This window comes from Empidonax traillii, unplaced genomic scaffold, assembly GCF_003031625.1.
Source record: "Empidonax traillii isolate 1590-97213 ecotype Southwest subspecies unplaced genomic scaffold, ASM303162v1 scaffold236:size2090792, whole genome shotgun sequence".
Taxonomy (NCBI): domain Eukaryota; kingdom Metazoa; phylum Chordata; class Aves; order Passeriformes; family Tyrannidae; genus Empidonax; species Empidonax traillii.
Genome location: NW_020955429.1, coordinates 1,546,463 through 1,574,312, shown reverse-complemented (window position 1 = coordinate 1,574,312; position 27,850 = coordinate 1,546,463). Strand labels below are relative to the sequence as shown.

Below are 27,850 nucleotides of genomic sequence, written 5' to 3'. Positions count from 1 at the left end.
CGTGTGTCCCTGCACATACACACACACACCCTGTGCACATGTGTGCACATCCACGACAAGGATGGGCAGGGAAAGGAGAGGGGCACAAGGACGGAGCTGGAATGAGGATGGGAATGGGGTCAGGGATGGGAAACCTCATGCCCCCTGTGCACACGCCTGTTTGTGCACGGCAGCCAGGCCACACGTGTGTGCCCACACCCAGGCCTGGGGGGGCCGAGCTCACCTGAGCTTCCCATCGGGGGGCAGCTCGTGGGGGGGGTCGTCGCAGAGCAGCCGCGTGTCCCCATCCAGCAGGTAGATGTAGACGTGTTCCTGGGGGCAGGAGGGAGCACATATGTGTGTGCAAACACACGTGCAGACCCACATTTGCACACACACACCTACACACACACGAATAGACCCTGAACACACACGCACAGTCATGCATGTGTGCACACCCCTGCACACACCTACACATACCTGTACACACGTGCACACACCTTCACACACCTGCACACGAGTGCACCATTCACATCCAGCCATGGCCGGGACTCCCCAGGGAATGGTGCTGGCACGATGCTCACCAGGACCAGGGCCATCAACATGCCCAGGGACACCAGCACCCTCGGGCCATCATGAGCACCGGGGCCACCACCAACACCCTGACCCATATAGGGGGACAATTCTGCAGAGGGCTGGGAACAGGGAGACCCCACCCCAGGCTCAACCCCAGAATCAACCAAAGAAATCAAGCAACAAATCCAGCCTCCATACCCTCCCAGGGCGCCCCCCAGCCCAGGGGGTCTCAGCTACCCAACAGCTCCCACCCACCCACCCAGGAGGATGTTCTGCCCCCACTCCCCCCCGGCCCCCACATACCACAGCGGGCAGCAGGGTGATGAGGGCATGGCGGAGGGCATCCCGCAGAGCGGGGGCATCCAGTGCAGCGCCCAAGCTCAGCAGAGCATCCTGCAGAGAGGGCAGAGCAGAGCAGGGGGTCACTGGGGCCCGACACCACAGGGAGGGACACTGCAGCACCCACCCTCCCTCACCCCACTGTGACACGGGTCCTCCTGCCCTCAGACCACTCGCAGCTGCCTCCAGCCTCCTGAAGCTTTTGGGGGCCCAAACCCTCCTGTTGTGGTCAACATCCATGATGGGGGTTATGGACATATCCCAGAAAAGGAGGGGGAGACTTTGAACTGAGCCACACTGTCCTTGGTGCTAGCCATGCCATAAAGCACCACTGGGAAGAGATACGGGACAAGGAGACATAAAAGCTCATCTGGGGATTAATGACCCCATGGAGGGATGGAGGGGTTGGGATAGACACATGGAAAAGCTGAGGGGCACAGGGGCCTCCGTAGCACAACCCTCCCAGCTCTGCTCCCACCTCCAGCCCTCATCTGGGAGACTAGGATAAGGATGACATGATGATGGGAACAGCGGATGCTCTGAGTCAGACACCAGATAACAGTTTTGGGATTTGCTCTTTCTTCAGTCCCAGCTCTGCCACACAGCTCCAAGCTGCATCCCTGACAACCAGACCTGGGGACTGTTCCCAACCCTGCACCCCAGGATCCCACGTGGGACAGTAGCCCCTCACCATGCCACCATCCCTTCTCAGCCCGGGAACATCCTCGGCCGCGGGGCCGGATCCGAGTGGCGTGTGGGAGCGTGGCTGGCGGCGAGGGTGTTTCCAGCTGAAGACATCGGCGCTGGATGTTATTCCAACAGGGCCGCATCTCCAGTCACTTACTCACACTGGAGACACATGCACTGTAGAATACAGCCAGGCCCCAGCCAGGTGGCCGTCCTGCCATCCCTCTGTCCCACCGGATCCTCCACAGCAGCCCCCTGGGGGCGGGGGGACATGAGGCAAAATCTGAGCAGGACCCCTGGGTCTGCTCTTGGGGTATCACATGCCGGTGGCACACTTGGCATGGGGACAGACAGGTGGCAACCGGACATGGGTGGTGGCTTTAATAGGGCTGGGAATGCGAGTCCTTCTCTGGATTGGTGAGGGGAAAGCTGCAGGAGCTAAAAAAAGATATTCCCAAGATGAGGAGAGGGCGGCGCAGACAGGCAGGAAGGCTTGCAGAGGAGGAGGCAGGGGGAGTGAGGGTGGGCTGGGAAGGGCATCACACTCATTCCACTCATCCCACTAAATGGCTCGTCCCACTCATCCCATCACCCCACTCAGCCTACTCACCATATTAATCTAGTTCATCCCACTCATCCCATTCAATGGCTCATCCAACTCAAATGCTTGTCCCATTCATCCTGCTCATCCCACTCAACCACTCACCCCCTTATCCCACTCACCTTGCTAGTCCCATTCATCCAGCTTGCCCCGCTCATCCCACTCATCCCACTCATCCTGCTTACCCCACTCCCAGCCCAGAGCAGGGGTTTGCCCTGACACCCTCACCCCATGTAACCCCATGTCCCTCAAGCCCAGGGGTGCTGCAGCCCCTCTCTGGGGGCTCTGCTGGGACACAGTCTGGGCCCAGAGCCAGCACAGCCAGAGTTACCACCGCAGCCCCATCCTGGGTATTGCCATAAACAGCCTTTCCCATGGGCTTCCCCTTGTCCCATTCCCAGAACTCCATACCATGGGCCCCATCCAGGCACCACACCAGTTTGGGTGAGGCTCCTTCAGATCCATCTCTACTCCACGGATGCCAGGGCTTTTGGGTGCATCCCGGTTGCAATGGGATGCTCCAGCACTGGCAGGGAGAGGAAGCCATTGGCTACCCCATGCCTGTCACCAGGAATGTCACCAAGACCCCCCAAGACAGGCTCACCCAGCTCTTGTACCTGCATCCAGCAGGGCAGGGGACCAGAACTCTCCCAGGGGGGAGTTCCCAGTGCCTGTTCTGCATCCCAGCTTCCGTGGAGAGCTGTGGTAATGTTTCCCAGGAGGGCACGGAGGGTTAATTAACTTCACCGAAACACAGGAAGCACAGAGGGATTGCAATTCCCAGCTGCTGAAGCAGAGCACAATGCCCTCATCAGAGCCCAACGCCCTCAGCCCAAGCGCTGCATACCCAGCAGCTCCGGAGGAAAATACTGCCTGGAAATGGGATGCCTGGAGATGGGCATGGAAAGGACTTTGGGAACAGATCCAAGGACAGGGGACGTGGAATGGCATCACCAACAGCTCCGGGAGTTGAGGATGCTGCTGCTGCAGAGCAGGTGAACAGCGCCCTGTCCCTGTCCAGGTTCCTGTCCCAATGTGCCCTCACATGGTCCCATGGGACCTGGGAATGTTGTCACCCTTGCTCTGGCCTGAGAGGAGAGGGATGCTGGTCTCACTCTGCTGGACTCCTGAGCTGACAGGGTGACCCTTGAGACCGTGATGCCAGCAGGAACTTTGCCAGCTCCCCTTGGCCAGCATCCCATGGTGTGGCACAACACCAGAGCCGTATCTGCCTCAGTACTCCTGCTGGAGCTGGTGGGTGATTAATGACACCATTCATCTCCTTAGAGCAAAGATTTGTCTCTGTTCCAACACAGACTCCCTCTCTGGCTCCAGCAAAGCCAAATCCCACCACAGCCCAGCCTCCGGAGCACTGCTTGCTCTCCCTGTCTTGGAAAATGGCCCTTTTTTTTTCCCTCTAGTTTTCCCCCACTATTTCCCTTTGGAGAGTAGCAGCAGCATCCCATAGCCAGCCGTAAGATGGTGGGAAACCCCAGCATAGTCCTCCTAACACCCGTTCCAGGCTTCTGCAGACCCAGCTGGGATGGAAAATCAGCTTTTCCAGTGGAGGAAATTCACCAGCAGTGAAAAGGAGGGTGTCTCTCCTCTTTTCAGGAGGGACAGCCACGTCTGTGCCCTGCTCCCCATACTGGCTACAGCACCTTGGTTTGTCCCCCCTGACACCCTCAGCCTCTCTGGATGTTTATGGAATAGAGAAATCCCATCCTGGATGGTTTCCTCTCAGGACTCCTCTTTAACCACAGGGAAGCTGAGCCAGGCAGCAATGCCTAGTGCCTGGGAGCATCCAGCTCCTGAGGGAATACTGGGCCAGGCTTCAGGACCCCCACGCTGCCTTGCAAGGGGATCCTGGGCTGAGGCGGCCCCAGATGGATCCTGCCATTGCTGCTGGAGCACCTGTGGGTGCTGGCTCCACAGGAGGATGCTGGCAGCAGACCAGGCTTCCATGGCAGGCTTCTGCCACATCCCTCCCCAAGGAACCTTGAGGAAGTGAATCATCTCCCCGCCAAGCTTCCAGCCCAGCTTTGCTGTAAAAATTCCAAGTAAATGATCTGCCAGAGGTGACCCCTCAAGCTTGAGGCGTCCATCTCACTGTGAGCCCTCGGAGCTCAGCTCCTGCCCCTCCAACGGGACTTTTTCCACTGGGGAACGCAAGGGAAATGAGCTCAATTAATTCTGGCAGTGGATTAGTGCATTAGCCCCTGCCTGAGTGATCACCTTTGGGATGGAGCTGGACATCGCTCCGTCTGGACAACTTCACCCCTAGTTGGGGACCCCAAATCAAATTAGAACATCCGAGATGCTGACTGCACAGCTATCTGTGCCTGTGGGCAGCGCATCCCAGAACCCACATCCCATGCATATGCTTGCCAGTGGATTTGCCAGGCTCAAGGTGCAAAGGGATGGGGATGCTTGGGAGCACAGAATACAGCAAGGAGGGGTCTGGGGCAGGGAAAAGGACTCCCCTGCAGCCCCTCTCACACCAGCCCCATGTCTCTCATAGGGGGTTTGCAGGCTTGAAGGACAGCAGAGCTGCTCCCCGGGGCATTCCCTATGGAGCAGAGCCCTGGATGAGGAGGGTGATCCTGGGGTCTCCCCATCGCAGTCCCACCAAGCTGGGAATGGGGGCTTGAGGCTCCCTCCCGCCGTGGGCTCTTCACATAGGATGTATTTTTAGCTGCCAGCCTCTGGATCTTTTTACATCTGACAGTCAAAAAGCAAAATCCTGTTCAGATTCCTGGGAGGCAGCCTACCTCCACCGGCACAGCCCCTCACTGCTCCCCAGCCTGGGTCCCCGGCCAAGGGCTCCCTGTCTGCCCCAAACCTGCAGGCAGGAACACCCACACCCTCTCCCATGCCCCAGCTCTACCTTTTCCCATCACTTTCCCCTTTCCAGGGAAAAGTGATGGGGAAACTTTCTCCCCTCCCACTTCCCGTTCAAGGAGGAAGATGCTGGTCCAGGACCCCCTTTTGCCCCCACCAGTTGCAGCCAGGGCTGTCTCCAAGCGCATGGGAACGGATGTCCCTGCCTTTGTCACCTCTCCAGTGCGCGGCCACAGGGTGACAGCGCCAGGGGGAGCAGCTGATCCCCCCGGGCCCCCCAAGCTGAGCCACAGCTGCCAGCAAACGCCCAGCCTGCACCCGCGCCGCCCTGCCCAAGCATTTGCCGAGCAATCTGGCGGTGTTAAAAATATCCCAAAATATCCCTGAGCCGTGATTCATCCTCCTCTCCCGCCTCCGATGATGCTAAGTCCCCCCCAGCCCCACTCCCCTCCCGGGGGGTTGCTCCCCCCGCGGCTGCTCGGCCCCGTGCTCCGGCCGAGGTGGTTAAATATAGCCGAGCCGTGGCCGTGTGTTGGCAACGCGGAGCTGACAACAGGGCAGGGCCGGGCCGGGCCGGGCAGGAGCATCACCGGCCTCTAACCCCGTGGTGCTAGAGGGGGCACTGAGCAGGGAAGCAAATCCTGAAGGCAGCAGGTTACAGCTTTTCTGTGGGCAGACTGACACTGCTAACACCCTGTCCTTGTCCCCCACCCTGCTCCCTCCCACAGCCACAGTTTCTTTGGGAATCCTCTCCATAGGGCTGAGGAAACAGAGGCAGCATTCCTGCTATCCACAGCTCTGCCACGGACCGAGTGACACTGCTGAAACCCTGTCACCCTGTCCCCCACATTGGGGATTCAGGCTTCTTCCCTGAGCCCCACAGCCACAATTCCCCAGAGAATCCTCTCCGTAGTGGTGGGGAAACAGAGGCAGTATCCCTGATCTCCCTGCAGCATCATCCCTGGTAACCCCTCCAGCACCATCCTTGAGGCAAGGTCCATGGCAGCAGAGGATGGAGGGATGACTGGAGGGATGGCTGGAGGTGAGGGCTGGCAGCTCTGCCCAACTCCGGCCGGGAAGCCATCCATCCATCTCCTCCCAGCCCCGTTCTCAGTCCCAAATTACATTGCGTTAATCTAATCAGGCAGCAGCAACCTGTAACCCGTGGTAGCTCCTTAATTACCTCATCTTTTCCAGGGGGATAATGAGGGTAAACGGGAAGGAAACACTTCTGGGACCTCTCGTCTCCCCATGGTTGTTTGCCTGGGGTCCTGTTGCAATGAATGGATGGGGAGCAGGGGCTGGGATGCAAGAGCCTGGCACGGAACCACACCAGCACCCAGCAGTCCGGGCTGAGGCTTCCCAGGGATGGAGGATGCAAACGTGTGGAATCAGCCATCCCAGAAAAGCACAAAAGGGGCCCTGCATGCCCATGCCTGCCTCAGTTCCCATGTCTGTGGAGGTGCCCTGCCTCAGTTTCCCCACCTGCAGAGGGTCACAGCCGTGCAAGACCTGCTTGGGGTAGCTCTGGAGCTGGGTCCAGGTGGGATGAGCCATGCTGAGCCCAGCATCTCCCCAGAGCTCAGGGCATCCCTCACCCCATCCTCCTCCTCCTCCTCACCCATGCATCAGCCTTGCTGGAGCTTGTCCTGCTCACACTGCACGGGGCACTTGCACAGACCCTTTGCAGGTGGAATTTCCACAGCCCAGAACAAGGCAGGCCACTGTTCCCCATGAACCCTGCATGTTCTGAGTGGGACTTCTTACTGATTCAAGCAAATTTCCCAACCTCTGGCACCCCCTGAGCCCTTGGGGTGCTCCTAATGCACCCCCCCCCCATATCCCAGCCCAGCCCTCCATGGCCGAGGGAGTGGGGCCAGAGTCAAGGTTGCTTCCTGTTGATGTCCCTTCGTCAGGCAGGACAAACAGGGACTGCAGCCGCTCTCCTCAAGGATTTCCGTCCCCAGAACATCGTGGCCTTCTTGGAACAGCCAACACTGGCCTAATGATCTGTCACTACTTTGTCACTAATTAGTTCACTGTTCTAAGAAGGGAGGTGGCAAGGGCTTGGACTCTCACCCTCACTTGTCCCTAATCCATGTGCTATGGTGTGAAGGGGGACATGGACACCACTCAGCCCCATGTCACTTGTCCCTAAGCCATGGCAAGCAGAGGGTCACGGACCATGCTGTGTCAGCCACAGGAAAACTGCTCCATGGTTAGAAGAATCACTGGTATAAGGATGCCTTCGCCCTGAAGGACACAGACATCCCAGCACCCAGCTGGCACCAAGCCTTGGGTGCTGGCACTGGTATCCTTGGGACATGGCATTCCTGGAAAGATTTCTCTGGCACACAGTTCCCTTCCCATCCCCACCGGCCACCAGCACCTCCCAGCCAGGCTTCCAGGACTTTCCTAGATGTTTCCTAGTGGATTAGCCATGCCAGGGCTCTCTGGGTCTGGCTCTGCTTGGGAGCATCATGGCAAAGCCCTGGGGGTGCAGCCAGAATGGGTCTCATGGGGTCAGGGACATCCAGGTCCCATTCAGGAGGAACGGGGAGCAGTGGAATGGGAAGGGGGACGTAGCATTCCCACATCCATCTCTGCAACCCCTCCTGGCACGGCTGGCACTAATGGGATCTGCACAGTGATTAGGGACCTCATTCATCAGCCTTTGATGGGATCTGGGAAAATTGAATTGCCAGCCATCTGCAGCTGGGGAGGAATTCGATTTGGGGCAGCACTCTGGAGCAGGGCGTGGGGGGCTGGCAGAGCTGCCTCCCCCTGGGGCTCCGCTTCAGGGATCACTCTTATTTTCCTTGTCTGTGATGGGATCCAGCTCTTGGCTGCCAGCAAGGGGTCTAGGAATCACAGGGGTCTCACTACTCAGATGGGGAAACTGGGACACAGCCAGCAGAAGCCCAAAGCCTGTTACGTGCAGAAAGGATCACAGTGCTAGTGTTTAACGGGTCAGCACCTAGCCAGGGGTTTGGCCTCCAGCCCTCCTCATCTATGGGGGGTCCCAAAGCCATGCCCAGGTGCCAAGCATCCTGCACCCACCAGAGTTGGACTAGAAGAAGTGATCCCCTCTCCTGCAGCAGGAAGAGGAACACTCGGGAGCCAGTGCTGCTCCCTGGCATTTCCTACCCCACAGGTACACCTTGGGCAGGTCCCCACCATCCCCTCCCCCATATCCATGGGATGGCCAGGGTAGGGATGCAACCAGATTCAGCTGCAAAAATCCCAGCCTAGTCCCCAAATTTATGGACTCAGCTCCTAGAGGCCCCCCTTTCCCCCAGAGTCGGCTCTGCAGGGGATCCCAGCCCATCACCTCCCCGCCAAATGTCACAGCTCAGCTCCAAAAAGCCAAGGTCACCCATAGGGCCTGTCACGGTCTGGGGAAGATACCACTCTGCCATCTTGAGGGGCGCAGCAGGAGCGTACTGATCCCGCGCCCCCCTGCCCAGGGTGCACCAGGAACACCCCCATCCCAGCTCCCGTTGCAACGGGGCACCCCTACCCCATATCCCCATTCCTGGGGGATGCCATAGGGCATGAGAGCACTGCTACCTATATACCAAACCCCACTGCCCCCCAAAAATCAGCACCAGGGCTCTGCAGTTCTGGCACGGGCTGATTCCACACCCATGAGCTGTCACTCATTGAAAAAAGACCTTTGCCCTGTGGGGACCACCAGGCTGGGAAATACTGGGGCACACCCACCCATCCCGGTCTGGGGGTCTCGCTCTGCCCCCCCCGGCCCTGCTGGGTGGGGGAGGAAGCCAGCCCTGCCCCACGTCACGGAAAGAAGCCGCCGCGGCCCTTTCCTCCCCTTTATTGCCCTGCTGATGTGTTTGTGTCCGCCGGAGGAAGCGCAGGGACAAACGCCCGCACACGCGTCTCCTCACCGGCCCCTGCACACGGCCGGTCCCACGCGGAGGAAGCCGAGGCAGGAGCAACCCCAGGGTGCCGGCTGGGGCACCCTGATCCAGGTGGGCAAAGGTGCTCCAGTGCAGCCCCCACAGCCACAGAGGACAGTGCCCTCCCCCTGTCCCCCAATCCCTGGGAACAGCGGGGCCCCCCAGCCTCTCCTGCTCCACCAGGCTGTGAACATGTATCAATTAGGGTTTGATTCAAGATTCAGTCCATGGGTAATTGCATTGGGGCTGGTGGCAGGGAGGGAGAGGAGGAACAGACATCTTCAACCTCACCCCCTGCAGGGTGGTCGGGAGGAGGGGGCTGGTGTTAGGGGGTAATAACCCCTCAAGCCCTAAATACCCCCCACATGCCACGCCCCCGCAAGGCTCAGGAATGGGAGTTCCAGATGCAGCCAGCACTCAGGACCCACGTGGGCCTGGGGATCCTGGGGCATTTTGTGGGGGATGAGCTGTTCCTCACCCACCCCGGACTGGGACGTGCTGGAGGGGGAGCAGGTCGGCAGGACCTATCCACACCACTCACGTCCCATCCCCACACTGCATGGCAGCTCTGATGTCCTCAAGTCTTCACCTGCCCATTCACGGTGGGGGGGACTCAGTGCCCCCCCTCGCAGGACACACCGGCCCTGCTCAGCTCCTTTCCCTCCGTCAGCAGCTTTCAGCTCTTTCCCGGAGAGCGTTTCCTTCCCTTCATTTCCCAGCATGGGTCCTCGCTCCAGCCTTGAACTCACAGCCCCCTGGAGCCCCCCCATGTCCCCCAAGCAGCTGTGCTCCAAGGGTGACCAAGGACACTGCTCTTACACCCAAAACCATCGGCACACAGGGATCCATCCAAGCTGAAGAGACGGTGGCAAGAGGGAGAGAACCCCCCCAAGCCACCCCCTCCCCAAATTTGGGTGTGCTGAAAGGTACAGGAGCACGGAGGACCAAGTGTTTTTCCACCCACGTACTGGGATACAGCCTCCACCTCCCCAGAACGTGCAGCTGGTTCAAGGAGGGTGCGGTGCTCAGGGCAGGGTCCTGCTGGGGGTGCTGAAGGGGCTGCCTCCTTCCCAGCACCCCCCACCCCGAGGGCTGGCCACCAGGTGGAACACAGCCGAGCTCTTGGGGCTCCCACTGCCAGCAGGACAAGGGGACACAGGGAAGTGGGGACTCCAAGCCCCCAGACACACGGGACCCCCAGACCTCCAGCACATAAGGGACCCCCAGCCCCGAGACCACCAACCCCACTGGGACCTCCCTTCCCCGGGGTCGCTCACGGTGTCCTGGAGAGTCCCCATGGCGCGGCCCAGCTCCTGGCACAGCTGTGGGAGGGCTTGGGGGCCCCCCCGGGACCGGGACCAGCCCCCCCCGGTCCAGCCCATTTCCTCCCGGGATCCCGCCGGGATCTTGTATCTCCCCCACCCCCCGCCGCCTCCTTCCTGCGTGGAGCGCAGCGTGTCTCCAAGCCCAGGGTGGGGGAGCCACAAAACAGCACCGCCGCCCCCCGTCCCGGGAGCCCCACCCGTGCCTCAGTTTCCCCGTCGGGCTCTCCCGGTGGGATTCATAGCTCCCCACAGATAAAGGGGAGATAAGCGGTTGCAAGTGTGTTATGTTCGGGAAACCCACCCCCCGCCCCCGCCGGCGCGAGAAGGGGTGGGGGTCCCCCAACCCCCAGTCCCATCGGCCCCCTGCCCCATGCAGGACCCAGCACGGCGGGCCGGGAGCCCCGGCTCCTAATCCCGCCCCCCAGCATGAACACTGGGACCCCCCGCACCCCCGGGACCGAGTGGGAGGGGAGGCGGTTGGGATGGGGGTCCCAGGTGGGAGAGAAGGTGGGTCGCGTGTCGTGTTTGCGAGGGGAGGTGGTTGGGATGGGAGCCTCGCATAGGATGGGAGGCGAGTGGGGGTCGTGGATAGGACGGCAGGGGTGTCAGGGGTCCCAGGTGGGAGGGGAAGTGGTTCGGGGGTCCCGGGTGGAACGGGAGACCGTAGGGTGGGGGTCCCGAATGGAAGGGGAGGCGCTTGGGCATATCGGGAAGAGAAGGGTCCCGGATGGGAGAGGGGTGCGGGGGGCCCTCGCGGTAGAGGTCCCGCCGTCCCTACCTGTAGCGCCTCGGGGCCGGGCGCGGCGTCCCCCGCCCGCAGGAACCCGCGGCTGAAAAAGCGAAGGAGCGCGGTGAGGAGCCGCGGCACCATCCCGGCACCATCCCGGCCCGCGCCCCTGCACCGCCCGCGGGCTGCGGGCACGCCCCGCCGCGACACGCCCCGACACGACACGCCCCGCCGCGACACGCCCCGACACGACACGCCCCGCACCTGATGCGCGGGGTCCTGAGGGGCGGGGATGGGCGGGGGGCGTGGGGTCGGGAGGGGGTTGGGGCATCACTCTCCAATGTGGGGTGAGGGTCCCCCGTGTGGGACGAGGGTCGAGGTCGTGGTGCATCACTCCCTGCTGTGGGGAGCGGGTCGGGGTGAAGGTCCCATGTGTGTGTGGGACGGGATTGGGGTTGTCGGTGTGGGGCGGGGGTCGGGGCGGGGGTCCCGATACGGAGAGAGGGTCGGGACATCACTGCTCGGCATGGAGAGGGGAGAGGGGTGGGAATCCCAATGTGAGAAGGGTGACGGGGGGTCCCAGGGTGGAGCCAGGGTGCCCATATGGCGAGAGAGTCAGGGCATCACTCCCCAGTTTGGGTGGCCCCGCTCTGGGCCGTGGGGCTGGCAGTGCTCTCCTACTGGGCAGCTACCGGGTGTGCCCCCACGGGTCTGGCATCCAGGGGGACACTCGCCCTCCTTGTTAAACTCCCCCCTCGTGAGGCTCAGGCCACCCCCCTGCCCCTTCCCCCTTCTTGCGTAGGGGTCACCTGCCAATCTCCCCCCACCCTCCGTGCAGGCTCCAGATAAAGCGACCCCACACACTTAAGGGCTGCACCTCACATTTGAGTTGAGGGGTCCTCCCCTCATCCTCGGTGGTGGAGCACTGAAATCTCACCCCATCCCTGGCCCTGGGGTAACTCTGATGCAGAGCTTGGTAAAGAAGGACTCCCCTGCCTCCCATCTCGTGGGGTACTGGACGTGTCCTACCCAGCACCCCTCCCTTGGATAGGAAGGGATCCCCATGTTGGAGACCTTCCTAGGGTCTGTTCACCCCCACCCTCCTATATAACCGCATTGCTTTCACTGAGGAATGACCACCCCCATCACGTCTCTGACTCTCTCCCAGGGACAAGTACAAGGATTTTGGGGTGCTGCCTCCACCCCAACGGCCCCGGGGAACCAACATAGAGGATCGAGGTGCTCGGCCGTGAAACGGTGGCCATGTGCCGGCGAGAGGGACGCCGGCAGCGCGACAACCTCCATCCGTCCTCATTCTCCTCCTCAGGGGAGAGGAAGCTCTGGGTGGGGGAGGAAAGCCACCAGCTCTTCCTCCTCATCCCAGGAGTGTGTGTCCCCAGGCACTCCCGCGTCCCTGGTGCTCTTCGGGGACAAGGTGCTCTAGGGATTTGCTGGTGTCAGGGCTCAGCCCCCTTCGAACCATTTCGCAGGGAAATGTCACCTCGAGGCACGGGCCAAGAAGGGGAGGGTTTGGAACACCCTGCGTGTTGCACCCTGCATCCCACTCCCCGCACCCCACTTCCTGCACCCCGACCCCAGGGACGCCGGGACAGAAGGTGCCGGAGGAGGGTCGGGGTGGCCGGTGGAGCCGCGGGGCCATCTAGTGGCCAGAGCCACCGGGGCCACTCCAGGGGGCTGATCCCGGGCACCTCCCCCCTGGCCTCAGGGGTCCTCCTGCCCCTGGGGTGACCCAGGGCGATGGGCACCTCTTCCCGGGGTGGCACAGGATCACAGGCACCTCACCATGAATCAGAGCCCCTCCGGGCAGCATCTCACTGTGCCCACGGCCCTGACCAGGCCACCACACAGAGCCACTGGGTCCCCAAGATCAAGGTGTGGGGTGCCCAGCTCTGGGGACACCCTGCTGCAGGGACCGAGTGTCACCCAACCTGGACAGGCCGTGCTGGCACAGATGTGGGTCCTGGGCTCCATGAATGAAGCAGATGCCCGGTGGGCATTGCAGATTCCTTGTGGGGAATTCCTCTGGCATCAGAAACACCTCGAGGAGACCCTGTCACCAGTCACCCACAGACCAGGTCATAGCCCGGGGGACACAGACCTATTGCTGGGCACAAGGACACAGTGCAGGACTGTCCCTATATCCCTGTCCCCAACTGCTCACCCAGGGGTGCAAGGGGTGGGACACAGGGGAGCAGGCACATAGGGGGGCAGGGACACAGTGGGGCAGGGACATATGCTGCAGCACCCTGTTGCTCATCTCCCAGCTGGCTTGTTAATGACACAGTGTATTTATGAGCTGCTCCCTGGCTCTTCTGTGTGCTCCAGGAATGGCGTCCCTTGGATGGGAACGTCACAGCACTCAGATGGACACACGCAGCCCCAGCACCTGGTCCTGGAGCTGCTGGGAAATAACTGTGGGTGGTAGAGGGAGGCAGCAGTGGGGGCTTCCCAGTTGGGCTTCCCACATTTCCATCCTCCTTGTGGTTTTTCCCTGTTCCCAACCCAGACTGGATCAATCAGCGCTGTGCATCCTGCCTCTCCCTAGGCCCTTGGGGAGCAGCCACCCCACATCCCAGCTGGAGGGTGTCTGATGGCATCAGAGGGAGCAAAGTTCATGCAGGCAAGTAAATATTAACGCTTATTCCATGGAAATGGAATATTCCACACCAGAGACACCGCAATAAACACACTCCAGGTTTTCCCTGGGAGGTGCCGGCAGTAAATGGTGTCAAACTGCTAAAGTGGAAGGATTTTGGGGGGTTAAGGCACCAAGATGGGCCTTTACACCCTGTAGAACTCCAAAATCCCATTTCTCCTTATCCCTAGCCCTCTTTGGGATCACTCTCAGGAGGGGCAACTGCAGCAACCTGCCTCCAGAGCAGCATCTGTGGGGATACTGGGTATACTGGGGGCACTGGGAAGGGAGGGGAGCGTGGCTGGTAGTTCCCAGCTGCGCCGGCGCTGCTGTGAGTCATGTTGGATCAGCAATGCTCTATCAAACCGTGGCACTGGGACAGACCCAGGTCTGGATCCTGGCTCTGGGGAAGCACAGGACTGTGCCACCTTCCAGGGCATCCCTGTCCTCCAGTGGTGGACAGTGCAGGTGGCACATGAATGTCTGGGGCTGCGGGCTCTGACTGTGGGACGGAGGACACTGGGACTCGACTGAGCCTGGGGGATGTTGCCACTAGTGGAGCTGATGGATTCATGGATGAATTGGGGTGTGACTTCTCTGGAGCTGCTAATCCAGGATACACTGACAGCCCTAAATCCCATCAGAAATCAATCCATCTGCTCTTCCGCTCGGCACTAATCCCCACAATGGCACCCGATCGATATTCCATTTACTGCTCAGTGGTTTCCCCATGGATAAATCCCACCCAGTGCCTAGGATGCAGCTGCCCCCACAGAGGGCTCTCGTGTCCCTGTGGAGGGAGTGCTGCAGAGCCAGGAATGCCATATGGCTGCAGGGTAGGGAATGCTGTGGGGCAGGGAATGCTGTGGCATCCTTCATCCAGGCTGGGGGTGCTGGGAGGTTCCATGGGACCGGGCAGGTCCATGGCATGGACCTGCTGGGAGCAGGGGGAGAGTTGGGAATGCACGAGAGCAAGGAGGAGCTGTGCTTGCAGCTGTTGATAGGTGTGTACGTGTGTGTGTGTGTGTGTGTTGTGTGTGTGTATGTGTGTGTACATGTATGTGCACCACAACCAGCCCCAGAAACACCCAACACCCTGGCAGGGTGGGATCCAGGATCCAGGTGGATCCCTTGATCCACCTAGAATGATCTCGGGCTGGGCAGGGGTGGGGGTGCCCTGGCACCAGCCCCTCAGTGAGGACGGTCCCTCGCAGGCCCAGGGCTCAGGCTATCATTGGATTCAGAGCAGGATAACAAAGGGATGAGGAAGGGATAAGGAAGGGCCCGGCTGATCGAGTGATACCGCTGATGAATAAGTGATGAAGCCCTTGGAGGGTCTCTATGGAGACAGTTCAGAGCATGGCAGGGGCCAGGGTCCACCAGCAGCCCCCACACCCCATGGGGCTAATTAGGGGGACGAGTGTGATGGCAGAGTCCTGCTGGTCCCACCAGGGTGGCTGAGTCCCCGCCGGGCTGAGATGGCTCTCGGCTCAGTCTCCATACCTCTCCCCCAATTGCTCAGCTACTTTCCCAGCTGGCTTGGCTGGTCGCCACAGACAAGCTCTGGCCATGGTGGCCACTGGCATTTCCAGCCTGGCTTGTGGGCCTTCATCCCTGGGGTCACACACAGCCTGTCCTGAGAGAGTGTCCTGTGTATGCAGGGACAGAGCACACTCCCACTGCACCCTCAGAGGGGTGAGGGACACAGGGCATCCATGGGGACAGCCTGCATCCAGGAGGTCAGCATGTGTCCATGGGGACAAACTGAATCCAGAGGGACACCATATATCCATGGGGACAGCATGTGTCGAGAGGGACAGCATGTATCCATGGGAACAGCCTGAATCCAGGAGGACAGCGTGTGTCCATGGCAGACAGTGTGTGTCCATGGGGACAGCATGTGTCCAGAGGGACAACCTGCATCCAGGGGGACATCATGGATCCAGAGGGACAGGTGACATCTGTGGGGACAGCATGCATCAGGGGGACATCCTGTGCCTGGAAGGACACTGCACACCTGGAGACAGCACATCTTGAGGGGCAGCAGGTGCCTGAAAGGACAGCATGTGTGCAGAAGGACAGCATGTTTGACAAGGGACAGCACATGCCTGTAAGGACAGAAGTTGCCTGGAGGGACAGGATGTGTCTGGAGGGACACAGGGATTTTGGGGACAGCACATGCTGGAGTGAGAGCATGCAGCAGGTGGAGGGACAGCAGGTGCCTGGGGGACAGCAGCCACCAGACACACAGTGCCCACGCCACAATTCCAGGTGTCCCAGTGGCAACAAGGAAGATCCCAGTGCAGGAAGATGCCTCCTCAGCACGGGCATATGGAGGACAGGAAATTATTGCCAGATCAAATAAAAGATGAGGAGGTGACATCCACTGGTGCTGCCTCCATCACTCTGAGCTGACCCAGCTCCAGCTGCAGGACACAGCGACTTAGTCATCAGCTCCTGCTTGTCCCTGCGACTTGCCTCAGCCCCTCCTTAAGGGGTGGGTTTGCTTCCAGAAGACAGTGGAGTGAGGTGCCACCATGTGCCACTCTGTGCAGGGACAGAGAAGCAGGCCTGGTTCCCACCAGCTTTGAGACCCCAGAGAACTTTGGTACACAAGGAATGGGATCCCTGTGCCCATGCTGGTACCTGATCCCATAGGATCCTCAAAAGCAGGCATGAATGATTACATCCCTTAAGAGAGGGATGTTCTGAGCCCTAATCCAGGGATGCTCCGAGCCGCCAAGGAAGCTCTGAGCACTGATCCTGGGGCAATCTGAGCCCCATCCCAGGATGCTCTGAGCCTCACTTCCAGCTGGTGGCCCCAGGATTTTCTTCCCCATTCAGGACAGGTCTCCATGGGCATCCCTTGGCATCTGGGTGCTTGCTGCCATTGTCTCACCTGGCACCTGCCTGCTCCAATCCTCCCTCATTATCTCTTTTGTTAACGAAGCAATCACTTCCCAATTTAACCTGGATTAAACCAGGAGCACTCACTTGCTCCCTAGCTAGTTCTCCAATTAATTTGTTCCTCGCTTTTATTTCCAAATTAATTCTTCAGGCTCTTTGGCTGGGAAACAACAGTTGTGCCCAGGGTCTTGGGAAGGGATCAGGATTAATTATCTCGGTGGGAATGAGCTGAGGGGAAGTGGAGCAGGGGCTTATCCCAAGATGGGAATATGGATCTAGGGTGAACAGTATCCCCCCGGACCACCCATGAGCATCCCACCAAAGGAGGGTTGTGGGATGGGGGACTCACAGCTTCCATCATTTCCATCCTACCTTGGGAATACGTCTCAGAGACAAAATCCTCACGGAACCCAATGTGGCACCTTTGGGGGGAGGTCACCCTGGGGGCAGGTTGAGAGGGGGCCAAGCTCTGCAAGGGTTAATGCCGGGTACAGCATGGGGTGTTGGAGCTAAAAATACTGTGTGCCTTTCTCGGGATTTGCTCCAATGACTCATTCCTCTCCGTAATTTATTGCTCGTTACATAATCACTTTCATTTTCAGCAGGAGAAAAATGGAATTATTTTTTTCCCCCTTTTCTTCTGTTTTTTAAATGAAAAGGGCATTTAGCAAATGAGCACCGGCCATTTTCCCAATCCTTCCTGGCATCTTTCCGGCAAAGGGCCAGGATGCTGCTGCTGGCTCCAGCCTCCATCCAAAGACTTCTGAAAGCCTGGTGGGCACTGGGGGGCTGCTATGGGGGAGTGGGAAGCCTTTGGATGCTGGGGCCTCTGGATGTTGGGAGGGAGGAGCACCCTGGGGGCAGCTCACTCAGAGGTTCTGGGATGGGATGGAGAGGCTGGATCTGCAGTGCCCATTGTCCAGCTGGGGTGAGTGCCCACTGGCACAGCTGCAAGGGACCAGCTGGGCTTCAACTCTGTCCCAGCAATCCCAGAGCTGCATCCCAGCAAGCCCAGTCCCATGTCCCAACAAACCACTGGGTTTGTACATCCTAGAAATCCCAGTGCTGTTTCCCACCGAGCCCAGTACAGTGTCCTAGCAAGTCCAGTGGCATTGGCTAGCAAGGACAGTGCTGCATCCCAACAATCACAATGATGCATCCCAGGAAACTCAGTATGGTGGTCCACCAGTTCCAGACCACTTCCCAACAAACCAAGCGCTGTGTCTCACCAAGCCCCACTAAACCCCAAGCTGTGTCCCAGCAATCCCAGCACTGTGTCCCAGCAATCCTTGTGTCTGATAGCACAGCTGTCCTCACCAAACCAGGTCATGGGACTCCAGGGGGAAACGGGAGCTCTGGCTCAGGCTCTAGCTGGGACTGGGATGATCCTCTGGCAGGCAGGTGAGAACCCCACTCTCTGCCAGCCCCCCTGCCACCACTGCGGGGGGCAAGAAGCCTTGTGTTTGGAGCTGCAGCCTTGGAATTAACTGTGCCAAATGTTTTATTTGTGTAGAAACGCAATTATGTTAATTAAAGCATATCTGTAATTACAGCACTTAGTGGCCCATAAGTGCACAAGTGACTCTGGTGACTTTGGAGGAGCTGGAAGCCTGGAGGGTGGCTTGTCCCTGGCACCAGAGAGCTCTGTGGCGGTGTCCCCATGAGGTGAGAGGGGTGGCCCCAGGGCCTGCTCACTCTGCAGGGGATGGCGGGCAGCGGGCCGGGATGCTCAGTACCCACAGCCCCATCTGAGCCACATCACAGTCCTGCTGCTCTGGTAGCCAAGGCAAAAGGCAGGATATGCCTCCAACACCCCAGGGATGATGGAACAGCAGGAAAACAGGTCCCTGAGGTGGACACCAGTGCCTGGGTAAAGGGGGGAGTCCTGGCTCTGGGGTTTGAGAGTGTATCTGGGAGGGGAAAAAAAATAGGAGGCAGAGGAAGATGACAGCTGGAGCAGCAGCCAAACAACCACAGAATGGCTGGGATCACATCCCACAGTCTCCAGGCAAAGGGAAGAGGGAAGGGAGTGTCTGTCCCCACTTCAATAAAGCCTTTGTTGTGGGTAGTGTGTGATGGGGGGATAAGGACCCCAGCGGGAAGACAGGCTGGGGTAGAGGGGGAGCATGGGAGGGCCTGGAGCAAGGGAAGCAGCAATGGTGGGATGTGCTGGTCTGGCATGGATAGGGAGCTCCGAGGTCCCCACACACCCAGACACCTCTCCTCCACCACAGAGCAGCCAACCTCCAAGGCCAGCACCTGCCGACACAGCTTCCATCTTCCCTCACCTCCACAAGGGACAGAAAATTGCCTGTTTCCTGCAATCACCCAGTCCAGAGCTGAAAGATTTCACTGGAGCTGAAGGATTTCACCCTGCACATCCACAGGACAGATCCCGGCATGGGCACTCGTGGTTAAGCATCACCCTGGCATCTGTGGTCAGGACGACACAGATGGCTGCCAAGCTCCCACGCTCAACTGGGAGCCATCATCAGCCCTGGGTAAGTCCAGACCTGCACAATAACGGGCAGGTACTGAGGGGTGCTGGGCAGTGACGCAGCAGCTGCAGGAGTGTGGCGGGAAGGGACTCACGGCACCAAAGCTTTGCCAGGTGGGATTTGTTTGCTGAGCAAACGCGTGGAGGCTGTTGATCCGGCTGCAGGAGGCTGAGCCCTGTTTGCTTGGCAAACACACTGCTCCAGGTGCTTCTAACCTTGGAGCACCAGGTCCTGTGCAGGCAGCTGCCTCATGGCCAGGCTGGGAGACCAGCTCTCCAGGCTGCTGGGAGCCACAGGAATACAGCTGGCCCTGGTGATGGGGCTGGAAAGCCTGGCAGTGCTGCAAGGCTGCAAATCCCTGTCCCCATTGCATGGCAGCCCTGCAAATCTCCATTCTCATTTTGCAGCACTGTATGACTCCAGGACCCAGCCCACTGGGTGCAGGAGGGAGCACCCCACCAAGCTGTCCCCAAGGTGGGTCACTAGGATGTCGGGTGACAAGAGCAGCAGTGCCACCACCAAGCAAGGACCTCCAAGCGAGGCCACCAGCACCCTGAGGGAGCCAAAACAGGTAGGAGAACAGCAAGGCAAGAGAGACAATACACAGTTACCCTGAATCCCCGGGGAATTGTCCTCAGATAAACACAGGGCTACAGACACTGCCAACTCATCTTTAAATTAGTGACTTTAGTTGATAAATAGAGGGTGGGGAAAGGGTGCTGCTGGTGGTGGTTCAGCGTATGTTCATCATCTGCCCTTTGCTGGCTTTCCCCTTTTCTGCCTTTTTTTCTCTTGAAAATAGTGGCAATAGAGCAGTACCCAGAATCCTGCCTCTGGTCTCCATCCCCCATCCCTCTCTGGAACCGCAGCCCCCTCAGAGCAGGAATCCTCTCCAAGGCACCAACACCACAGGTTTCTCACTGGATCCTCCATCTATGAACACGGCACGAGCAGGAGCCACTCAGTGGCCTGGGATCCCCTCCCAAATGATCCAAATATCCCCATGAGCCAGAGTGAGCTCAGAGAGCAGGAACTATCTGTGGAGGGACAGGAGAGGACACAGCTCAAAGCCACTCGCCCCTTGGAGGCTCATCAAGGCGAGAACAGCTTTGTCTGACACTTCCAACCCCATTTCCTGGAGCTGAGCTCAGTTTTTAATTTCCAAAGCCTCAGCTTTCCCTGAGAGGAGGGGAAGGGGCAGAGGAGGGGAAGGGGCAGCTGGGGATGGGGAGTGGCAGTGGGCCGGTGAGGGAGCTGGCAGAGAGATGCAGCTCAGCCCTGGAATGGGCCACAGAGATGCCACGTGGAATCACAGAAACACGGAACTGTTGAGGTTGGAAAAGCTCACTGAAAGCATCAAGTCCAACCACTGTCCCCAGCACTGCCAAGGCCACCACTAACCCATGTCCCCAAGTGCCACATCCACGTGGCTGTTAAATCCCTCCAGGGATAGGGACCGCCCTGGGTAGCCTGTGTTGGACCCTTTCAGGGAAGAAATTTCCCCTAATATCCAATCCAAACCTAATCTGGTGAATCCTTCTGGGATGGTCCCTGGCCCAGCCAAGATCGGACTGGCACTAGGACCAGTGCTGAAGCAGGTCAGGCTTTTAATCCTGGATTGCGCTTTCCATTAATTAATGGGCTTTCTGTGGTTGAACTGCTGGCTCCAGCTCCCCTACCTCATGGTGCCTGGACAGAGCAGGTGCCACCTGGCAAGAGTCCCCAGCCTCATCCCTTATTCCCTGTGTTGGGATCCCCATGACAGGACCGGTTCAGGAGCCAGAATCCAACTGAACTGCACAGCTAAGGATGGAAACGGGGTTCCCAGGGTGTCACCATGGTCCCTCCTGGGAGCACCGTGGCTCTCTGCTGTACCTGCAGATTTGGGGGTTGCAGGAGGGAGTGGACTGGGGTCTCCCTGCCTGTGCTCCGGCTCTGCACACGCTCAGCTGGCACGTGGATCTCACTCCCGGCATGCTCCCGGCTCCGTGCATGGCAACGCACACCCCGCCTGACTCTGCACTTCTCTCCAGCCCACGGACCTGCTGTCCCTGTCCCTGCCTGCGCAGCGGGGGGGAGGCGGGGGGGTCTCCAGCAGTGCCAAACCCCCCTCTGTCCTCACCAAACAGCCCACCCACACGCCCCAGCTCCCACACCATTCCTGGGGGAGTGGCCTGGGGCACCAACACCCTTGGGCTCACAGACACTTCCCACACCTCAACACCTGCTTGGCCCCCACCCAGCACCGTCACTCCTCGGCCGAGCTTCAGCAAAACGTTCCAGTTTTGGGGCTTCCATCCAGCAGTGCTGCTGACTCAGCACCTGTCCCACTCCCTGGTGAGGCCAGAACAGGTGGGAGACAAAACCAAACCACACAGCAGGTCCCAGACAGGCTCTGGCGCAGCCATACGGGAAAAGCCATGGATGGGGAGGCCACAAGACTGTGCTGACGGGGCAGATGGAGCATGCTGTGCCAAGGGAGCACAGGGCGGACCACATGCCTTTGTCCTGGGAGACTCACACTTTGTTTAGTCTAGCCCTAAGCCTAACCCTGACCCAAGGCCCAGCCATCACTCTAAGCTTAAACATAGATCCAGCCTACCCCTAAACCTAAACAGAGACCTAACTATAAACCTAACCCTAAACTTAGCCTTAACCCGAGCTCTAACCCTAAAGGTAGCAGTAACACTAACCCTAGCCCAAAATCTAATCCTAACCTAATTGCTAACCCTAAACCCTAAGCAAGGAAACACACAGCTGCCCCCATGGACTCGTGTCCTTCCAACTAAGCTCCAGGCAAGTAGTTGCTCAAGGACAGGGCTGTGGAGCCATCCTGGCTGCAGGAGAAGGGACGTGGGGCAGCTCCAGTGTGAGGATAAACCTCAAACCACCACGAAGCCGCATGGACATCCTGGAGCAGAGGGATAGAGCGCCGCCACTGAGCAGCGACATCCTCACCAGGCTGATCAATGCCACCGCTTGGCAGGACTCCATGCCTCAGAGCCAGGCTGGGGCCATCAGACCAGCCGGGGCTTGTGTTCCAGGCTACAGCTCCCTCTGTTCTCAAATTCCAGCAGCCCTGCCTGTTACCTGCCCTCGCAGGCAGAAGCATTAGGGCTCTGCTGCAGTGGGGTGAGATTTGGGGTGCCCATCAACAAGGAGGGGTTTGCCTGGAAGCTTCACTTGGAGCATCAGCATCGTGACCCCATAGCAAGCAGACACTGAACCCCAGGGGACACAGACAGATCCCTCTCCAGACCCCACTCCACAGCCAAGCAGGGCACAGCCACGTTTGGCCAGCAACAACTCAAGGGAAGAGAAGGGAGGAGAAAACCCTCCACCAGTCTCTGCCTTTCAAATCCTCCTTATAAATAGCTCCTCAGTGTCTTCTGAGTCACCCAGCTGAAACGTGCAAGTTAATAACAGCCTGGGAAGGGGTTGGGAAGAGACTGGGAGCCAGGGGAGGTTTCTGGCTCAGTCAGCACTTCATGCCAGGTCTGCACCAGCAGCTCCTGGCTGCTTTTCCATCCTTGGGTGGACCAGACCTCCAGCACATCTGAGAGCAGAGGACTTTGGGAATGCCAAAACACAGGGTGAGGCTGTCCTCGATGGCTGCAACGCTCAGGCTGGGCCCTAACCCCCTCCCCAACCCCAGCCAAAAAATCAGGGGTTAATATTTCCAGTGGGAAATGCACCCCACCCCACTTCCAAATCCTCTTCCTTTTTCTATTTGATTTATCATAGAAAACACAAACTGACAAAGACCCAGAAGGCTTGAACCCACCCAAGATGCTCTCAAGTCATTCCTCCCCTCTGACTCCACACACTGGTGCTGCTCAGGCAGGGCACAAGGATTTGGGTCCAGAAGCAGCATTTGGGGCTGGGAGCAGGATCTGGGGGCGGGAGCAGCATTTGGGGCTGGGAGCAGGATTTGGAGCTGGGAGCAGGACCAAGGGCTGCTGCTGCCAAATAATCAGCCTCAGGGACATTCCTGAGCTGGCATTCAGCAAGTCCCACAGACTGCTGTGCTGGTCCATCCCTCCAGGGTGCTATGTGGGTGACAAGGTTTGGGACATCTTCCCACAAGGTATTCCCAAACACCTTCCTTCGCTTTCCTACATGGCCAGATTGGACAGGGAACAACTTGGTCTAGTAGAAGGTGTTCCTACCCATGGCAGGGGAGCTGGAACTGGGTGGGCTTTAAGTTTCTTTCCAAACTAAACCATCCAGTCCATCCCACAATCCAGGCTCCAACTCCCCCAAACATCAAACCTTGGGATCATCACCCAGGTGATCCGAACCCCAGGCTGCCCACTGCCCACACTTAGCAGCCTCTCCAATCCCTGACCCCGCTGCTGCTGCTGTGTGGATGCAGCAGCGGCAGGCAAAGCATCTCCCAGCGCTCTCCATCCCCAGCACTTTCAAACCACTGGCTGTTCTGAAGTTGAGGATGCTCAGGGGGATGTTCCAGGGTGATGGAGGGGAAGCTCTTAGCTCACTCTGGTGATCTTCCATGGAGAGGTGCAGGATGCAGGAAGCTCACAGCCAGGAATTTCCACTCCAGTCTCTTACCAGGCACCACAAAGCTCCAGGGCTGGGTGCTCAGGCAGGTGGGTGATGATGAAGAGCCCCAGATACAGGGACAGGAAGAGCCTGAGGCTTTGGAAAACCTGGAGAACATCACCTGAGAACCCCAGCAATGGAGGGCCAAGTTGCCCTCACCCCACTGAATCCCTTTCCCTGGGAAGCAGAGCCACCCAGCCACACTGATGGGGCAATGGAGTCGGTATTTTCCATGGCACTTTACACATGCAGCCCAGGGACCAGCAATAGCCACAAAGCAGAGGGTCTGGGAAGTTCTCCAGGGGGCTCAACAGCCCAACCTCACCTTTGCAGATACTCCAAGGGCTCCAAAAGGTGGCTGAGCCCAGCTTGTGCCCCCGTGTCCCAGACAGCCTTGCTCTCTGGGTTCTGCGCAGTTAATGCCACTGGAGCAAGCCACACACAATTGTGGAATGGTTTGGGGTGGAAGGGACCTTCAAAGGTCACCTAGTGCCACAGATGCCCCCAGGCTGCGCTCTGAGAGGCAAGCAGGAGGAATGTGAGGATGCACAGTGTGGAGGGACTAGAGTTTCCCTCCTCAGGACACACAGGCAGTGGCAGGTAGGGACATCAGCAGCATCATGAATGTCACTTCATGCCATTAGCCCCTCCAACTACTCCCCTGGGTACCCTCCAGGCTGGGACTCCAGAGAAAGCAGCTTCCAGTTTGGTGCATCAGGGAGGTAAAATGGGGGTAGAGTGTTACACATCACCCTTGCATGAGCCTTCATGGGGACACATCACCCAGGTTCTGGCACTGGCCTGGAATAGACAGCACAGACTTAACACCCCCGTGCAAAGATGCATAAGAACCATCTTTGTCTCCTCGCAGGACACCAACCGGATTGGTCCCTCTGGTGCTGCCCAGGGGCTCCCGGCCATGCCTCAGGCAGGATGAAGCCTCATCCCAGCGGTGGCTTCAGCCACGGTCCTTCCTCCATCACGTGCTTGGCACTAACCCTGTCACCGGCCCAGCGCTGAGCACGGTGACACTTGCCCAGCTCACACATTTGTGCGGCTGCTCCTGCCAGGCAGCTGCCAGACAAGCAGCAGGGAGGGCTGGGCAGGGGGCGGGCAGCCCTGCCCATGGCCCGAAGGAAGCCCTGACCTCTCCCAAGCTCGGCTGAGCCGGGTCCTTCCCGCAGGGATGCTCAAAGCAGCGTCTCCTCCTTCGTGTTTTCCGTCCACAGAGCTCGGTGGCTTCTCCCCCTGCCCCGGCTGCTGTCAGATGCTGCGACAGCAGCAGCTACGGGCACTCTGACATCCCACCCACTGCTAACCGGGTCAGCGGCCGCGCACCCGGGTACGCGCTTCCCGCCGGGGGAAACGGCGGAAATGGGTTAAAACGTGACCTGGATAACGCAAAATGGCACTTGACTGGCTGCACCTGCATCTCCCTGCAAGAAATGTACCGTGCACGTGGGAGAGCTGGGCCACCGCTGGACCCCGGCCGCACGCAGCATTCCTGGGCCAGCATCGAACACCAGGGAGCTGGAGCGGGAGCAGGGAGGCGGCAGCATCCCCCCGCAGCGCTGGGCTGACCACGGCCACCCCTCCAGCCAGCACTCCGGGGCCAAGGGCATCATCCTCTGACAGTTCCTGGGAAGCTTTTCCCCTTCTATATAACCCTCGGGGTGTACAGAAACCGGGACAAATATCTGTGAGGGACATGTGGTTATATCCCAGGTAAACAGGGAAGCAGCTGGACTCACCATTCCCACCTCTCCTGCCCGGGGCAGCTTGAGGGGCACAGCCAACCCAGCTATGCCAAGTTTTTATATCATCTACCTTTTTTAAGAGCCTTTAAAAAGCAGCAGAGGCATTCCAGCTGGAGGGAACATGGGGGTTGCATGGCATTTCAAGACCTTTGTGTGTTTTGCTTAAAGAAAAGGACACGTGCACATGTTCAGGCAGCACCAGGGAAGGATCTCTGCGGGGAACAAAGCACACATAGCACCAGGGAGTGAGCTGGGAGAGCTGGGGGAAGGATGCTGCCTGCAGAGACAGACCCAGCACCCGTGGCAGCGTAGGAGGATTGGCAGCTCTTGGGGTCTTGACAAGGTGGGTCCAAGCCCCCCACCCCAGAGATGCTGGAGGGTGTTTTCTATAGAGAGGGGTAAAGTTCTCATCCAAAGGTGACCTCATGAAGGTGCAAAAACCGGTGGTGCTGGAGGATAATGTGTTGGACTGGAGTAGGACTGGGCAGCAACTTCCCTGCACCCCAATACTCCTGTCATCACCTAAAGCACCTGCTCCAGGAGACCTGGGGCTGCTCCTGGGCACATCCCAGTGCAGCAAGGTGCCCCCTGGGAGCAACGGTCCTGGTGCTCCCTGTGTGAGCTGCTGAGCCAGGCAGTTCAGCCAGAGCTGGAACATGTGGAGCTGGCACTGTCAGACAAAGGAATCCAGGCACTGAGCAGCCTCCCTCCTCATTGCCCTGCACCTGTATCCCTTTCCCATGGTTCAGCTCACCCTCTGGCAATGGGGGGCCTGATCCTGCTGGGGTGGGATGGGAAGTGACTGGGAGCACCCCAGATCTCCCGGTACCCAGGAGGCAGAGCACCCACGTCCTGTGAATTGCCCGTGCACAGCCTGCTCCCCAGCAGCTGTGGAGCCTCGTGAGCGCTGCACATGCGCGCACAGAGCTGGGGGGTCTCCGCTAGCCCCAGTCGAGCCCGTGGGCCACAGGAATTGAGATGCTGCAAGCTTCCCGTTAGCCAGCTTAGCCCCTCTTCCCATGTGGGCTCTTCAGAGCTGCTTCCAGGGAGCACTGTCATTCCTCAGCAAGGTCACCCCATGCTCTCATGCAAAGCCCCTTATGTCTGTGCTGCAGAATGAGACCACTGTGACCCCTGGAGCCCCATTCCCCCCTCGCCACATGCAGACAGGCACTGTGGCACCAGGACCCCCGGACCTGTTGTGTGCGTGGGTGGGTGTGCAAGGGGTGGCTTCTCTTGACCTGCATGAAGCCACCGAAAACACAGTTCAGAGGCCTGACCTGCATTTCACAAAGGCACCCAGGGCCCCGCTGCAGCCCACCAGTGGGCCAGGAGCTTTCCACCGCTGCAAGACATGATTAAGGGGTGAGGGAGATAGATGGGGAAACAGGGAGATTCCGTTCACACCAGCCCTCTGTCACAGAGACACCAGCGATGACCTGCCCTGGGCTAACATAGGTGGCAAGTGGGGAACAGGGTGGGGGAAAGGGGGGTTGCAGACTCTTGTCATTCCCCTGCTACCCCCTCCCCGCCAGCTGTCAGGTAGGAGGAACTTTTTCCTGCCTCCCTGATGTCTCCTTCCCTTCTTTGCCCAGCATCACTCCCAGAGCATCCCTCCCTCCTGGCGTGGTCCCCCCATCCCCGGTGCCGGCAGGAGGGGACTCACAGGTCAGACGCGGCCGCCTGGTACGGCTGGCTCCGGCAGAGGATGGAGTGTCCGCAGCCCTGGCCCATGGCTCCGCATGCTTCGGCAGCCCTGCCAGCCCCGCCGCCGCCGCGCCCGACTGTCGGTGCTGGCTGGGAGCGGAGACTCCCGCCGAGCTGAGCTCGCTGCTGTCGCCGAGCCCGATGCAGCGCGCCGAGGCGTGCGGGAGGGGAGGGCGGAGGGGGGGGCGCCGCTGATTGACGGCGCTGCTGCGGCTACGCTGGGCGGGGGCCGAGCCGCTCCGCGGAGGGGCCGAAGGGGCCGCACCTGCCGCCCGCCACCGCCCACCGCGTGCCGCGCCCGGCTTCGCCCGTGCGCCGCTCCGCGCCGGGGGGCGGCCGCCTTTGTCTGGGGAGGCTGCACGGGCCCTGCCCTCCCCGCGTTCCCCGCAGCGGCAGCCGTTTCTCCCGGCGCCTCTGGCCCTGCTGAGACCGCAAGCCCCGTCTATTCGGCTACCTGGGGACGTCGGCAGCACACAGCAATGCCGAGCAGTGCTGGTCCCACAGGTCCCTGTCCCAGGGGCGCTAAGCAGCATTAGGCAACACCCGACCAGCAGGTTGCTCTCCCAAAGGCAGTGAGCGGCAATGAGCGATATATTTCCTCTTCTATAAGAGGAAACTGCCTTAAGTTGTGCCACAGGAGATTAGGATTGGATATTGGGGACAATTTCTTCCCCAGTCAAGCACTGCAGCCACCACCCCTGGGGGGATTTAAAAGCCACGGAGATGTGGTACCTGAGGACAAGGGTTAGTGTTGGGCTTGGCAGTGC

At 59.4% G+C, this 27,850-nt stretch overlaps 1 protein-coding gene across 1 annotated transcript in view; it reads right to left on the bottom strand.

Moving 5' to 3' along the window:
• Positions 1-27,223, bottom strand: part of PDE2A (phosphodiesterase 2A) — a 36,978-nt gene extending 9,755 nt beyond the window's left edge. Inside the window, exons 1-4 of the mRNA XM_027888297.1 lie at positions 27,043-27,223; positions 11,047-11,098; positions 859-948; positions 224-312 (exon numbers count right to left, since the gene is read on the bottom strand). Coding sequence (XP_027744098.1) covers positions 224-312; positions 859-948; positions 11,047-11,098; positions 27,043-27,110 — 299 coding nt within the window. The 5' untranslated portion in view covers positions 27,111-27,223. The remainder of the gene's footprint in view (positions 1-223; positions 313-858; positions 949-11,046; positions 11,099-27,042) is intronic.
• Between the last annotated feature and the right edge of the window lie 627 nt (positions 27,224-27,850).